Source organism: Echiichthys vipera, assembly GCF_963691815.1.
Source record: "Echiichthys vipera genome assembly, chromosome: 2".
Lineage (NCBI taxonomy): Eukaryota > Metazoa > Chordata > Actinopteri > Perciformes > Trachinidae > Echiichthys > Echiichthys vipera.
Window position 1 is genome coordinate 3,885,051 of NC_139827.1, and position 16,538 is coordinate 3,901,588.

The 16,538-nt window shown below is 47.2% G+C and overlaps 1 protein-coding gene across 1 annotated transcript in view; it reads right to left on the bottom strand.

The window, feature by feature from the left end:
• The window catches only part of cacna1ab (calcium channel, voltage-dependent, P/Q type, alpha 1A subunit, b), a gene marked incomplete at both ends in the record, with an annotated part of 186,213 nt that overhangs the window by 65,787 nt on the left and 103,888 nt on the right, over positions 1–16,538 (bottom strand). Inside the window, 14 exons of the mRNA XM_083936390.1 lie at positions 142–734; positions 3,976–4,129; positions 6,202–6,308; positions 7,476–7,543; positions 7,799–7,919; positions 9,332–9,404; positions 9,492–9,623; positions 10,503–10,615; positions 10,905–11,017; positions 11,530–11,727; positions 11,891–11,983; positions 12,930–12,974; positions 13,065–13,180; positions 13,311–13,414. Of these exons, the coding sequence (XP_083792516.1) occupies positions 142–734; positions 3,976–4,129; positions 6,202–6,308; positions 7,476–7,543; positions 7,799–7,919; positions 9,332–9,404; positions 9,492–9,623; positions 10,503–10,615; positions 10,905–11,017; positions 11,530–11,727; positions 11,891–11,983; positions 12,930–12,974; positions 13,065–13,180; positions 13,311–13,414 (2,030 nt within the window). The remainder of the gene's footprint in view (positions 1–141; positions 735–3,975; positions 4,130–6,201; positions 6,309–7,475; positions 7,544–7,798; positions 7,920–9,331; positions 9,405–9,491; positions 9,624–10,502; positions 10,616–10,904; positions 11,018–11,529; positions 11,728–11,890; positions 11,984–12,929; positions 12,975–13,064; positions 13,181–13,310; positions 13,415–16,538) is intronic.

Below are 16,538 nucleotides of genomic sequence, written 5' to 3' on the forward strand. Positions count from 1 at the left end.
TAGCTTCAAAAACACAAGACGTAGCACCAGGTGTCACAAGATGTGCACCGTCTCAGTAGCATTAGTACAGAACATACTGTTAAAATATTAATAAGTGCAATTTGGGCATACACAGTGAGAGAAAAACCTTCTTTCACTCACTTTCTGGTGCGATGTCCTCTGCTCCTCTCCTGGTTGCCGTGGCGATGCCGTCTCGTCTTCCGCCCCTCCCCTTCCTCGCCTTTCTCCCCCTCTCCCTCCGTGGCTCTGGATCTGTGTCTTCTTCCTTCCTCGCCCTCCCTAGCCGCCCTGCGGTGCTGCCTGGACCTCCTGTGTTCGTTGTTCCCCTCTACCCCCTCGCTGCGGTGGGGAGACACGCTGCCGGCCTCCCTGCCTTCCCTGTTTCTGTGCCGGTGGCCCCGGTGGCTCCTGTGGCTGTGCCTCTCCTCCCCTTGCTGGCCCTCCACATTGCCCAGAGATGTGCAGCTTAAGCCGCGCTCTATGCGGGTCTCTGCCGGCTGGCCTGTCTCTGTACCGTCCGGCCCGGTAACCTTCTGATGATGGCGGTGGTAGTGGTAGTGGTGGGTGGCCCTGCGGTAGTGGTCGGTGTCCTGGCGCCTGTACTCCTGGTCTAGAGGCAGCTCACCGGGTTGGGTCTTGTTGGTGTTGTTGTTGCGGTTGTCCTGCGGGTTGACCACCAGTGGCCGGTCCAGGTGGGTCTTCATATCACCACGGGCTTTCCGCGGGAAAGACACCTGTGTCCGGGGAAAGAGTAGCAGACATCTTAAAGGGTCCCACGCCAAATAAAAAAAAAGGACTTACCTACTTACGTTGTTAAGTGTGTACAAGCCATGCGTGATATTTTCATTTTCAGATATTAGCCTCTAGAGCTTCTACTGCCACGCAAACACAATGGAATTGGAAGAAGGTCAATTTGTGGAGCTTAAAGGATTCAACAGCAAAACAAAGTCCCTAATACTTTGGTTAATGGCTTCATGCTTCACAGTGTCTTCTGTCAATCATCCACAGTAGCCATAACATTATTTCTGGAAACATGTGCTTTTGACTTTTTCCTAGTACCGCTTTTCAAATCTTGGAGCACACAAACGAATCTCCACTGACTGTCATTCTACGAAATTTCAGACACTGTTAATCTCAAAACCCTGAGAACACAAAACTGAACTTGTCTGCACGGCAACTGCAACATATCTGAAAATTGACCCTTTAAGTTTCGACTGGTGGAAGACATAACGCCGTCTCTGCATGCAAGTGAATGTGTATGAACCATGAAGCCACAGATTTGGATGTTTCTTGTACTTCACTTTCGTCTGTGTAGGACAAGGGTGTCAAAGTGATCCAGTAAAGGGCCGTGTGGCGGCAGGTTTTCATTCCAACCAATCAAAAACACACCTGGTCCAACAAATCAACTGTGTGAAGACAGTTCAGGTGATTGAGTAAGTCGAGTCAGGTGTGTTCTTGCTTGGTTGGAATGAAAACCTGCAGCCACACGGCCCTTTACTGGATCAGTTTGACACCCATGGTGTAGGAGATGCGGCCATTCACTAACTGCCACCTGGATGTATTACATTTCTTTTTAGATAAGACTGAGGAGATGTTGAGTTCATGTTAAGGCAGTTAAAAAGGGCATTCCTGCTATTGTTAGACAAAAACTATGTATCAGGAGATTATTCTCATTTCCTCATTGACTATCATACATATTTGTATCTGCATAGTTGGTTTGTAGCAGTTTTAAACAAGCGGAGGCGCAAACTAAGCAAAATACATCATAATAAGCAGTTTGCTTCAATGCTGACACAAAGGACACAGTAAAGTCCAACTTAAGTCTTCATTTACTGAGGGTGCACTCACACTGTCCTTCCGCACCGCGCCCCGGGCTTTATGGTACTTTCCCCCCTCCCTCTCCCCCCGCGCCCCAGGCCTGTTTGTACTCACACTACCTGGGCCTCACGCAAATGCTTCTTGCTGTCCATACGTCATCACGCAGTAACGCAGTAACACGTCACACGCATTGATGCGTGGCTTTGTTTCCAGATCTTTCCGTAGACCTCTGAGTTTTTGTGCGTCTTGTCGACTGTTTTTGAATCTTTTCATCGACCAAATCTGCAGTAAACACTCCACCTCCGCATCACACCAACGTGAACCTTTCACCGCCATTGTTGTTGTCGTTAAATGTCCGTGCATGGTCCCTCCTTCTATTTTCTATGTTCGAACAGGCGCACATAAATGATGTCTGAACCATCGTAGGCCTCGTGCTCGTGCTCCCAGACCGGCCGTGGACGGCCAGCTGGCCGCAGTAATGCGTGGAGTGGTTACACTCACACTGGTCAAACGCACTAGGCTTTAGCCGAAAAAACGATTTTGGCCCGGTGCGGAAGGACAGTGTGAGTGCGCCCTCAGAATAGACCCAGACTTTGCGACACTACACAATCCCCCCGCCCCGTTCCCTCCCCTGAGCCACAGATACACAGGGCTCGGCAAACCGTCCACCATTTTTGGCTCCACAAGAACAAATTGCTGTCATTATTGTCATGAATCTTTCCAGAACAACAAATTGGCAAACAGCTCCAGCTGTGAAAGTAGTTTGCCGAGCCGTGTGCAGTCGACTCCTGATCGTCTTCCTCTTTGATTTCTTTTTCTTGAACTGTGTTTCACTTTTTGCCCCGCTCCACTTCTGAGTCCGCCGCCTTCTCTGGGTACAGCTGTGGATTTCTCTGCATGCCCCACTTAAATAATGCATCGCTCTCAGGCACGCAGATTCGAGCCGTCCCATATAGCAGTGGCTAGCGCGACGACAACACTCTTTCGCACACTCTTAAAGGGACATTACACCCTGGAATCAAAAGTTCTGTGAAGTATAGCATGACCTAGAATACGCAACCTACGAAAGCAGGTCAGGCCTTTGTGTTAGTCCGGTGAGATCACTACACGTTACATACAGATGGGCCGGATACAGATGTAATTAAAGAGTAACTTAACACCAGGCTGGAAAAGAAGTGTTCAGCTGCCTTTAACAGTTGACACTTTAAGTCTGTTTCATCTCTGTAAACGCCCAGAATCACCCGTCGATGTGGTTATGATGTCACAGTGCACTGACGCACCCTGGAGCATGGATGCAAGTAGACTATTTGAATGTGGGTGTCTTGGACAGAGTGGGGGCCTCTTCCGTACATGTCTGTGCCAAACTGGATGTTAATGTCCCTCTAAGGAGTTAACAGTCATCATATCACTCTTTACACATTACAACACATATTCACCGTGTATACCAGGAGTGGACTGCATATATATGTATATGGGTCTCTGCAATCTACTGTTTTTTTGTGTATGTATCCTTAAGCTGCTACGGTGTGCGTGTGTGTGTGTGTGTGTGTGGGTGTGTGCGTGTTGTTGTGTAAGCTTGTCGTTTTAAATGTGTCTTTTAAAGGTGTAGCCTATTCTTTTTGATGCTTTTAATGTGAAATTATTTCTGCACTTTAAGGGACTGTACTGTAAATTTTTGGTACGATGACAATAAAGACAATTCAATTCAATGTATATGTTTGTGTGTGTGTGCGTGTGTGTGTGTGTGTGTAAGCTTGTCGTTTTAAATGTGTCTTTTAAAGGTGTAGCCTTTTCTTTTTGATGCTTTTAATGTGTAATTATTTCTGCACTTTAAGGGGTTGTACTGTAAATTCCTGGTACAATGATAATAAAGACAATTCAATTCAATGTGTATGTGTGTGTGCGTGTGCATGTGCGTGTGTGTGTGTGTGTGTATGTGTGTGTGTGTGTGTGTAAGCTTGTCATTTTAAATGTGTCTGTTAAAGCTCTAGCCTTTTCTTTTTGATGCTTTTAATGTGAAATTATTTCTGCACTTTAAGGGACTGTACTGTAAATTTCTGGTAGAACGATAATAAAGACAATTCAATTCAATGTGTATGTGTGTGTCTTAATTATTTTTCTGGGGGGGGGGGGGGGGGTCTGGCGGGGGATCATTACCTCCTCTCCCTCCCCTCCCACTTTCCAGTCCTCCTGCTCCAGCTCGTTGTAGAGCGCCTCGCGACTCGTCATCAGGTTCTGCCGGCGGATCTCGCTCGTCCTCTGCTCCCACACCGACTTGTTGCCCTTAATGCAGTTCTTTTGCTGCTCCTTACTGTCGGGGGGAGCGAAGACAAGAGAGGAAGGGAAAACAGAGATGGAGGGGAGATGGTGATGGTGAGAAGGGTGAGATAGAGAGGGGGAAACATTATAATTTTTAATGGAACTGTAAAATCCCTGTGGGAAAGTAGCAGTAACCGTAAGTCGTAGCAACACGACCATAAAAAAGTGGAAAAGAATTTCAGTACAAAAACGAATAAAGCCACTGTGGCTATAAAAGTACACTGCACTTTCACTGTGAGACCCAGTAACACTCAGTAGAACGTGAGAATGAACTGAGAAATTGAACAATGACATCCACAGAGCCCCAGCCTCACATGCAGACGCAGTGTTTTCAGACTGAATATCAATTTCACTGTCCCATAATTAACCATGCCTGTGAATAGAGGATCATGCGTCTTTATTTTTGTTCCCAGAAGTTACATTCGGAAAAGTGGGATCATACAGTATAAGAGGACTATACATGCGTATAGTGTTTATGAGGGCTGATGTCTTCTGTGAATGTTTTTTATTATCTTTTATTTATACAGGTAAACTCTCATTGAGACCCAGGGTCTCATTTGCAAGAGAGACCTGTTCAGGTAGCAGCAAAACACAAAGTTACAGACTAACTGAACGTACAGGAGACACAACACACAACACTACAATACAAACTGCAAAGGGCAAAGAACAAGTTAAGTTCAAGTTGAGTTATGTACAAGTGCAGACCCCCACAGACTCTCTCAACAGCCTTCCTATGAGCAGTTTGAAGTCCCCTAAAGTAACAAAGCTGGACAGCTTCAGCCTCTGCTGGAGCTGGTTCCAGGTCGCAGGCCCAGCGTAGGAAAATGCCTTCTTGCCAAGCTCAGTACGGACTGAAGGGACGGCAAACGAGATGAAGTCCAGGGACCGGAGGCTGCAATGGGACTGTTTCCGTACCAGATACATTGACAAATAAGAGGGGAGCGGTCCGATAATGGATTTATAGACAAATAGATGCCAGTGAGTGGTTCTGCGCATGGAGAGTGAAGACCAGTTTGTGAGAGAGTACGATGTACAGTGATGTGTGAGGGGTTTACAGCCAGTTATGAATCTCAAGGACCCGTGATATGCGGCATCCAGTAGTTGCAGGGAGTGAGCAGAGGCATTTATATATACACACAACATCCCCTTAATCCAGGAGTGGCAAGAAAGTGGCCGCAACAATACGTTTCCTGGCTTTAAAAGAGAAACAGGCTCCATTTCTGAAGAAAAACCCCAGCTTTAACCTCAATTTCTTCAGTAACTGATCAACATGACATTTAAAAGAAAGGGTATCATCCACTGTGATGCCTAGATATTTGTAAGTGGCCACAGACTGTGTGGATGTAACTGCATCAGCTCTTGTGTGAATGCGTGCACCTCTCACGTTAAAGGCCTCGTATTCACAAATCGTCCTCACCCCTGTTACAGTGAATGACAGACAAGTTCATATCTGACCGACAAAAGCAAAAACCACCAGTTTCTAATCTCGCCCGTCAAAGCCTCGCCGAGTCCGGTGACTTCTAAAGGAGCAGCGGGGTTTTTTTTTTGTGTGAGCATCGTTTTGATGTGTCCCATTGTCAGCGTTTCTGCTGCCAGGAGCAGATTTTTACAGGCTGTCCGCCTCTCGCTCGTCTTCGCTCCACAAAGCCCTGAATCGCTTCCTTTCACTCTCAGAACAATCGCTTAATCATATTTTAGAGGATGAGGACGCGGGGAGAGCGTTATGGTGTGTGTGTGTGTGTGTGTGTGTGTGTGTGTGTGCGTGTGTGTGTGCGTGCGTGCGTGCGTGCGTGTGTGTGTGATGTGTACATGAATGCCTGCCAATCATGAATGTTAGGAAAGACAGATTTGAGAAAGAAAGCGCTTTCTGTGTTTTTGCAGTTTTACCAAAAGAGTGAGACTTTTTTGCAGAAGTGTGTGTGTGTGTGTGTGTGTATGTGTGTGTGCGCGTGTGTGTGTGTGTGTGTGAGAAACTATTTTGTATACCTGTGAGTCCTGGGGTAATATCGTGTTCATGTGCAGGATGCGTTGTGTTGTATCCCATGTGTATGCGTGTGTACTCACGCAGCAATAGTCAGGTTGGCTGCTGACAGCGGGCTGACCTCCGCCACTTCCTTAGCCTTCTGCATCGCCGTCTTCTGATTGGCTGCTGATTCCTGTTCCTCTTCGTCCTGTTGGAGGAGAAGAGAATCATCTCTGACTTCAATACGTGGTCACATAAAATAATCGATGTATTCATTTTACTATAAGTTGCACCTAAAAACCTTCAAATGTCTCATAAGCCGACAGTGCGCCTTATAATCCGGTGCTCCTTATATATGGACCAATATTGAGCCACAACAGGTCTTGCAGCTACGGTGAGCAGCCGCCGACTCTATTTTCCCGTAGAAGAAGTAACGCGCGGTGCATGTTGAGATATACGACTGTGTGAAGCGTGCCGTTTCATTTCCATGTGTGTGTTTGTGTAAAGAGCCCAAAATGGCTCCTGTTAAGAGACACGCTTACGACGCAGAGTTTACACTCAAGGCCATTAGTCACGCAGGAGAACACGGGAACAGAGCAGCAGCCAGAGAGTTTAACATGAACAAATCAATGGTGCGGAAGTGGAGGAAGCAACAAGACGACCTCCCCTGACTGTTGTGTTGACGTTACCTTTAGCGCAGCTCCATCTAATGGATGCAGAACGTAACCCCAGCCTCGACTGTAGCGTCTGTTCTATGCGCCTTATAATGTGGTGCGCCTTATATATGAGAAAAGTTTCAAAATAAGACGTTCATTGAAGGTGCGCCTTATAGTGCGGAAAATACGGTAGTCTGTTTTGTAGAGGGGAGGGTGAGGAGAAAGAGAGGAGAAAGAGGGGGAGGGTGAGGAGAAAGAGAGGAGAAAGAGAGGGAGGGTGAGGAGAAAGAGAGGAGAAAGAGGGGAGGGTGAGGAGAAAGAGAGGAGAAAGAGAGGGAGGGTGAGGAGAAAGAGAGGAGAAAGAGGGCAGGGTGAGGAGAAAGAGAGGAGAAAGAGGGCAGGGTGAGGAGAAAGAGAGGAGAAAGAGGGGAGGGTGAGGAGAAAGAGAGGAGAAAGAGGGGAGGGTGAGGAGAAAGAGAGGAGAAAGGGGGGAGGGTGAGGAGAAAGAGAGGAGAAAGAGAGGAGAAACAGGAGAGGGTGAGGAGAAAGAGAGGAGAAAGAGGGGAGGAAGGAGAAATCAGGAAACAGAAACAGAGAGAGCGACAGAGAGAGAGAGAGAGAGAGAGAGAGAGAGAGAGAGAGAGAGAGAGAGAGAGAGAGAGATCTGATCATGATGGTATAAGTGGGAGAATGCATGTTCCCCTGGTTCGATCCCGTACCTTGGTGAGCTCCTGGGCGTTGGCCAGATTGTCCACAGCGATGGCCAAGAAGACGTTAAGCAGAGTGTCTGTGGAGGCAGAAGTTAAGGAGAAATACCGACGGACAGGGAGCCGATGGGTTCTCAGGAAGAACGGAGTGGGGGAGAAAAAGGAGAAATGTTGGGGACGAGACGAAGGAGAGAAAAGACAGGAAGTGGAAATGGTTGGAGCTCAAATGGACAGGAAGGAGGACCTTGTTATCTACGTCCCATCACCTTCTGTGTCTCTCTGTTTGGTATATTCGCTCACATGCATACTGTGCACCGTGTGCACGGGCAGGATACAGTTGCCAAATAGTGTGAGGACGATGAAGAAGACGGAGAACACCATCCCTTTGTCGTTCACGCCTCCCTGGGACTCGATGCCGTTGTACATCACCATGTTCCAGTCCTCTCCGGTCAGGATCTGCACACAGAACACGAGGGGTAAAGGGTTTTATTACTAAATAAAGGAGATAAGGGGTTTAATCTTACTGGTTTTGACGCATTAGGGCTCAATTAAAATGATGCAATTCATTGATAAAATGGTTAAAGTAAAGCCTGTGAATGTTCTCATTTGTCCAGGTCGTCGTTATCCTCAAAGCAATTTCAGTCAAAAGCAACTGGACTTGGTTATTTGTCTAGGAAGACGTTTCACCTCTCATCCAAGAGGCTTCATCAGTTCATGTACGCATCTGACCAGGCTGGGACTGGACCAGGACCAAGACCAGGACCAGGCTGGGACTGGACCAGGACCAGGACCAGGACCAGGACCAGGCTGGGACTGGACCAGGACCAGGACGAGGACCAGGCTGGGACTGGTCCAACTAACTGGTGTGAGATCCAGGTATTTAACCTCTCACATGTCCTTGTCTCACAAGGCTGATGATGTCCTTTCAGTGACATCAGTTCACAAACGTCCTCCTGTGACTCCAACGACTGTCGTTAAGACTCAATAGAGCACTAACCAAGTCGAAACCAACTGCCCACGTACGACTGTCACTCTAAGGCGGTCGTGGGCATTTGGAGCACAAAGGGTTCTAGTGACATCATCGACCTTGTGAGAGGTTAAATACCTGGATCCCCACACCAGTTAGTTGGACCAGTCCCAGCCTGGTCCTGGTCCAGTCCCAGCCTGGTCCTGGTCCAGACCCAGCCTGGTCAGATGTGTACATGAACTGATGAAGCCTCTTGGATGAGAGGTGAAACGTCTTCCTAGACAAACAACCAAGTCCAGTTGCTTTGGACTGAAACTGCTTTGAGGGTATAAGTATAATTTCCTCTGACACCACTTTTGTTTGTTAATTAATGACGAAATTGACAGAAAAATGTCAACTACTTTGATACTTGATTGATCCTTTAAGTAACTTTTTTAATGGAAAAACATGCAGCATGGAGGTTCCCTGTTTTATAAATCTTTTTTTTGCAATTTTTATTTCTTTGACCTTAATTTAACCAGGGGAAAAAAAGACTCATTGAGTTTTCAACGCCACCGTACTCTACGGGGGAATTGTTGGGTCTCTGTAAATCATAAATAAGTCATAGAGTGTGGTCTTTACCTACTCTGTAAAGTGTCCTGAGATAACTTTTGTTATGATTTGGCACTATAAATAAAACTGAATTGAATTGAATTGAATTCTCGGGATCCCCCAGTTAGAGCTGGTTAATGTGGCCCGGGAAAGGGAAGTTTGGGGTTCCCTGCTAAAGCTGCTGCCCCCGAGACCCGACCCCGGATAAGAGGCTGAAGATGAGATGAGACACAAAAGGTGCTTGTTTATGATGTTTATCAAGGGGCTAATATGGACCACATTATACACATTATAAGTCCCTCTGTCTCACCTGAAACACCGTCATGATCGCTGCTGCAAAAGTGTCAAAGTTCGTGGGCGGCGTTCCATCGTCGAAGTTGAATCTGAGAGGAGGAACGAAGCGTCTCAGTGACACGAACGAAGAATAACAGGTACAGGGAGTTAACTGAAGTTCTTCTGTTGATACTCACTGTCCTCCAAACAGCTGCATCCCCAACAAGGCGAAGACCACAATGAAGAGGAAGAGGAGGAACAGCAAACTGACGATGGACTTCATGGAGTTGAGCAGAGAAACCACCAGGTTTCGTAGAGGAGCCCAGTATCTGAGGAGGAGGGTCGATGACGGAGAGGCAGAAAGTGAGAAGACGAAGGAAAGAGATAAAGGACAAAACAGTTAAAGGGTCAAAATTCGAGTATGGGGGTAAAATAAGTTGCAGAATTCAGTCCAACAATCAAAATACATTCATTCATCATTCATCAGCTTGTCCCTGTCAGGATCACAGGGGGCTGGAGCCGATCCCAGCTGACATCGGGCGTGAGGCGGGGTCCACCCTGGACAGGACGCCAGTCTATCACAGGACACATAGAGACGAACAGAGACAGACAACCATTCACACCTACGGGTGATTTAGAGTCATCAATGAACCGAACACCTGCACGTCTTTGGACTGTGGGAGGAAACCGGAGAACCCGGAGAAAACCCACGCAGACACGGGGACAACATGCAAACTCCACACAGAAGGGCCCCAGACGGGAACCTGGAACCTTCTCGCTGTGAGGCGACAGTGCTAACCACTACACCACCGTGTAGCCCCCTGTAGCAAACAGCAAGTGTTTAGATCAAGGGTGTCAAAGTGATCCAGTAAAGGGCCGTGTGTGTGTGTGTGTGTGGCTGCAGGTTTTCACTCCAACCAATCAAAAACACACCTGGTCCAACAAATCAACTGTGTGTTGTGTGTCCAAGGTGTGTTCTTGATTGGTTGGAATGAAAACCTGCAGCCACACACACACACACGGCCCTTTACTGGATCACTTTGACACCCCTGGTTTAGATGCTATCACAGTAAATAGATGTCTGTCTCTCATGTCCAGTGCCACAGCCACAGTCTGTCATCCCTCTCCTCATTATCACCACCGTCTCATACGTGCGTGCTGACGGGGGACACGCGTGCTCATGTAAGAGTGGCGAGAGAGACGCGTACTTGGTGACTTTGAAGATGCGGAGCAGTCGCAGAGCTCGTAACACGCTGATCCCGAAGGAGGTTCCTGGTTTGATGGTGGCCCACACCACCTCGAAGATACTGCCCACAATGACCTGCACAGGAGCACACACACACACATGCAACACTCAGTCATTTTCTGATGTGGTAAATACACTGATTACTGCCTGATGTGGTGAATTCGAGGTGGACTGAAAATAAACTTGTTATACTTTGAAGTTCTTATTTTCAAAGTCAAACAGTCAATGAGTCTCATTAGCTGGAGGATTTATTTTACTCCTCCACGAGCTCATCTGTGGCACACACTCATACACACACATTTAGAGTATGTAGGTTGTTTTATAGTGTGTGCGTGTGTGTGTGTGTGTGTGTGCGCGCACTCACCACACAGTCGAAGCAGTTGAATGAGGAGTGGAAGTAGGGCTGGATGCCCAGACCGTACATCTTGATCAGCATCTCAGACATGAACAAACCGAGGAAGATAAACTCTGCATAGACTGGAGGGGCGGGTGAGGAGAAAGAGAGGAGGAGATGGGGGGGTGAGGAGAAAGAGAGGAGAAAGAGGGGGGGGTGAGGAGAAAGAGAGGAGGAGGGGAGGGTCAGGAGAAAGAGAGGAGGGCGGGTGAAGAGAAAGAGAGGAGGAGGGGAGGGGGTGTCTTGTCATTGTCTCGTTGGAAAAAACATATTTTGTCCTAAATTTCATTAACAGTTTAGCGAAGGGGCATGTTTTGGACTCGAACCCCCGGGCTGCTGCAGTAAGGACTCAGCCTTTTGATACAAAACTTCATTAACTCTGGGGTTTTCACATGTAGACCTGGCGTTATCATTGAACATGGTTATGTAAAAATAAGGTCATATTTTGCCTTGAGTCCATGAAACCTGCCCCTGAAGTGGCGTGATGTCATTCCTGTAAACGTTCCTGTAGTTGAGGGTACGGTGTAGTCTGCAGGCGAGCTCGTTCATGTGTCCCCGTGCATATTAAGTGTTTCACGTGTGTGTATTCACTCACAGAGGAAGAGAGAGAGCAGCTCGGGCTGGTTGTAATGCACCGCGGCCACACACATGGTGTTGAGGCCCACCAGGCAGAGCACCGTCCAATAGAAAGCCTGAGTCTTCACGATCTTGCGGATGAAGAATCGCAGTCGTCGCTCCTTCTTACTGTAGTTGGAGCCGTCCATGCCGTTCTTTAAGCTGGAGCGGGCAAAACCTGGGAGGGAGGGAGGGAGGGGGTGATACGTGACTGCTTTTGTCGGACTCGCCCTCACTTCCTCACATCAAACAAACCAAACTGCTACAAACTCCTCACCTGAACACACGACACACCGCTGGAATTACCGGTGTGCTGTGTTTGGAAAGATGGGTTTTCTTACCTACTGCATCTCCCATGTTGTCCTCGCCTTCCTCGGGGTTCAGCAGCTCCGTCTTGTTGTTTTTGGTTTTGATGGTCGGCCTTCGCCTCGTACCTAGCGATGAGAAAAGCCACAGGGTCTCCAGTCCGTCACTTGCAGTTGTATTGAGTCGACATTTACAAATTTACTGAGGAGCTCTGAATTTAGTTAGCATTGTTAGCTAAACACGATGCTGTTGCCATCGAGCTTTTCTAAGCGCTACTACAAAATAAGCATTAAACTTAAAAGTGAAATACCGGCGTAAAATCATCCCATGGTCTTTTTCAACACTTGCAAACATCAAATAAACCATCAAGACAGTTTTTTTGTGTAAAAACTATTAACGAAGAAATCCCGAAGAGTCGCCGCTAACCGTCGCTAACAGCCGGATGTGGCTAACACTGATTAGCTCGGGGCAGTACGGTGAAGGCATTCAAAGGTCTTTTTTAACCACTAATGCTGCTGAAAATAACACCAAACCTCTGCAGCAGCATGAGAAGAGTCCCTACACACAAAACAAAGCACCAACAACGTAGTTAGTGAACCCGGAGTTTATTAAAAGAGTGTTTTAAAGACTTACCATCTGGCCCAGGTACCAGCTCCTCTCATAGTAAAGTCCATGTGTTTTATATGTAGGGGCTCTTCTCATGCTGCTGCAGAGGTTTGGTGTTATTTAAGCAGTATTAGTGGTTAAAAAGCCGTTGTAATGCGTTCACCGTACTGCCCTGAGCTAACCAGTGTTAGCCACGTCCGGCTGTTTAGTAATTCTCCGTTAATATTTCTAAAAAAGAACCTGTCTCGATGGCGTATTTGATGTTTTTTGGCGCCATAATTACACTTTAAGTGAATGGAGACGAGGCTACTGTGAATGCTCAATTCTCTCTATATCAAGCTAGCTCTGTCTTCATCGTCTGTTTTGCTGACTGCACTCGTGTCATTGGCCTCACACACTTCATCCCTCTCACTTACAGCACACAGATCACATACACACAATTAAAGAAGAGAGAAGTCAGTCAGTTACCATCAAAGTTCCCCGTGATGTCGTCCTCTGCCAGGATCACCTCTTCTGTCCAAAAGAGTATGATCTTAGTGCACTGCATTAGGATTTTAGTTTTTTGCAGTGTGTGTCTGGACGTGTGTACCAGTGTGTACCGACCTGCTTTGCAGATCCACTCCAGGTATCCGTTGAGCTCTCTTTCAATCTGCTGCTGTCGCCTGAGCTTGAGGAACTCGCTCCTGTTCTCCACTCGCTCTCTCTCTTTGGCAAATTCACTGTGGGCACATTTTTAGTATTTTATATATAAATATAGATATACATATATACATGCATATCAAAAGAAAGAGGACATTTTAACAATGTGAATGACTGTAAGTGCCCACACACACACACAGAAGAGCATACCCTGAGAGTACACCCAGCACCAGGTTGAGCATGAAGAAGGAGCCGATGATGATGAGGGGGATGTAGTACATCCAGTTCCAGGCGCTGCCCTCCACATCGTTACTCTGCAGGAGTAAGGAGGAACAGAGACGGAGACAGACGTGTTATATCATTAGTCATCTAATATATAAAAATGTGCATGTTCATCAGAACTGATGGCTGATGTGTACACAGAGTTCTGCTGTTTTTCTTTTAATATTTCATCTCCAGGAGGACTTGACTACACTTCTCAGTTCAATACAGCCTGAGTGAAGGTTGTTTTAGCTCTAGATATTCCCTATACCAACTGTGTGTTCATGTTTTAATGATACACAAAAAAGGGCGCACTCACACTGTCCTTCTGCACTGTGCCCCGTGCTTTAGGGTCCTTGTCCCCCCCTCCAGGCCCGTTTGCACTCACACTACCTGGGCCTCGGCCAATGCTTCTTGCTGCCTATACGTCATCACGCCGTAACACGTCACACGCATTGATGACGTCATTGCGATGCGTCGCTTTGTTTACAAATCTTTCCATAGACCTCGGAGTTTTTGTGCGTCTTGTCGACTGTGTTTGAATATTTTCATCGACCAAATCTGCAGTAAACACTCCACCTCCGCATCACACCAACGTGAACCTTTCACCGCCATTGTTTTAAATGTCCGTGCATGGTCCAACTTTTTTTTCTTTCCTATGTCCGAACAGGCGCTCACAAAATGACGTCAGAGCCGCCGTAGGCCTCCTGCTCGTGCTCGTACATGTGCAGCCCACCTCTCTCAAACGGGCTGTAGATGGCCAGCTGGCCGCAGTTATGCGCGGAGCGGTTGCACTCACACTGGTCAAACGAACTAGGCTTTACCCGTAAAACCTGTTTTGGCCCGGTGCGGAAGGACAGTGTGAGTGCGCCCTAAGACAGTAGTACTTTCACTTCCGTTGATGCGAAGGTCAGCCATCTTGGGAGATGCTCCTGGCGTTCGCAAAAAAAAAAAAATCCCCAAAAGGGATCTCAATCTTAAAGGTTGAATATGGAGAATGAGCAGAACATCGCCATCTAGTGTCTCAACATCATAGTCACAACAACAAAAAATAATTCCAGCAGTCGGGTTTCCAGGTTTGTTGCCGAGTGTGTCAAGCGAGGAGACAGGAGAACGGAGTCTGTTAGCCGTTACAGCTAAGTACACATGAAAGTTAGCTTAGCGATCAAGGAGAAACGTAGCCATTTTAACGTGCATTTTAATGCCGTCTCCGCTCACTCAGCTGCTCGGACAAATAAGCAGCTGCAGGATTGGCAAACTCCATTTCACCCAGTAGCTGCACCCAACAACAGACAGCCCTGGCAACCAGCAACGCCGGTCGCTATTGGCTGCAACAATGGAAATAGAACGGGACAGAAAGTCGTTGTCAAACCAAGTTAAAAATGTTTGCAAATATTAATTCAGACTAAATATATTTTTTTTATGGAAAAGCAACACTTTCATTGTGTACCCCTTAAAACGCCCTCTGGGTGTATCCTTTTTTTTCTAGCTTTTAATAAAGATTCTACATATTCAACCTTTAATGAAACTATTTGGGGAATAAAAACACAGTTAACTGACCGACAGCACAGCAATGGACTGTGAAATGTTGGCACCTATCTGTTCTGCGTAAGAACCAAAGAGAGCTGGTGTTGCTCAGCAGTGACACTATCTTAAAGCCAGACCTGGATAAAGAAATGTTGCATGCAGAGATGACCACAAGAAACACACATGCACCATGTGCTGTGTTATGTTACAGGATCTCCTGCTTTGACAAACAGCGATTGCACCGAGGTCTCTGGCGAGCACGTCAACAGTGATAAAGCTGACTGACAGCGTTTCACTTCCTTCTTTCACTTAACGAACCCAGCTGACAATCAGAGAAATCAGGTTACCGGAGGATATTGAGTTTCTGTTACCTGTGTGATGCCTAAATGGAACTATCAGCTGATTATTATCTGCTGCCCGAGTGCTGCATGCATGCGTTCGGCTTTATACTGCACGGCACGGCACAGTGCAGGCAGCCCGTTCTCTATTAAACTTTCATTGGTTTCCTCCTGACTGCCTGTGTGAGTGTGGAAGTCAGCCTCCATCCATCAGAGAAGATGTTAAATATAGAGCGAGACGGACCAGAATAGAGAGTGGAAGAGAAGGAGGCGGAGAGGGAGGGAGGGAGGGAGGGAGAGCCACTCGGAAGGCAGGGAAAGGAGAGATGAGAAGACGGATAAAGGAAGTCAGAGGGAAGAGAGAATGATAAAGAGATGGGGGGTGGGGGGGGCTGCAAAATGGATTTTGGACAAATAAATGGTGTTTTTAGTCAAACCTCAAACTACTTTATGCGTCATTTGGCTGAATGAAATTCAAGCCAATCACTAACCTTCACACCGCCCCGCCCCCGCGAGACCTTAAGGGTGCTAAAGAAAGACATACAGTACAAACCTAATGCATATCGCAGGAGACACAAAGAACATCGAGAGAGCAGATAAATATGGCAGATTGTCTGTCGGCATAGATCAATGGTTGTAATAGGTTTTGGATTTTTGTAGATTAAACACTGGTTAGCACTGTCGCCTCACAGCGAGAAGGTTCCAGGTTCGCATCCCGGCTGGGGCCCTTCTGTGTGGAGTTTGCATGTTCTCCCCGTGTCTGCGTGGGTTTCCTCCGGGTTCTCCGGTTTCCTCCCACAGTCCAAAGACGTGCAGGTGTTCGGTTCATTGATGACTCTAAATCACCCGTAGGTGTGAATGGTTGTCTGTCTCTGTTCGTCTCTATGTGTCCTGCGATAGACTGGCGTCCTGTCCAGGGTGGACCCCGCCTCACGCCAGATGTCAGCTGGGATGGGCTCCAGCCCCCCTGCGACCCCGACCCCGGGATAAGCGGTTGAAGATGAATGAATGAATGAATGAAAACACTACACTGGGCTGCACTCAGACCAGGGATCAACCAATATGGACTTTTTAGGGCCTTAGCTGATGGCTGATACAGACTGCCGATTTTCTTGAGCCGATATGTGGAGCCGATACTACCTCTGCTCCCTCAATTTACATCATGAAAATTGCACAGTGATGATGACAAATGTTATGAGTCTCAATTTAAAAAAAGGGAACATTTATTGAACTTAAAAAAGGCGTCTCCAGCAACACGGAGCTGCCTGTGGACGCCTGTCTGTAAGTAATGTCAGAACAGCAACACAGTAAC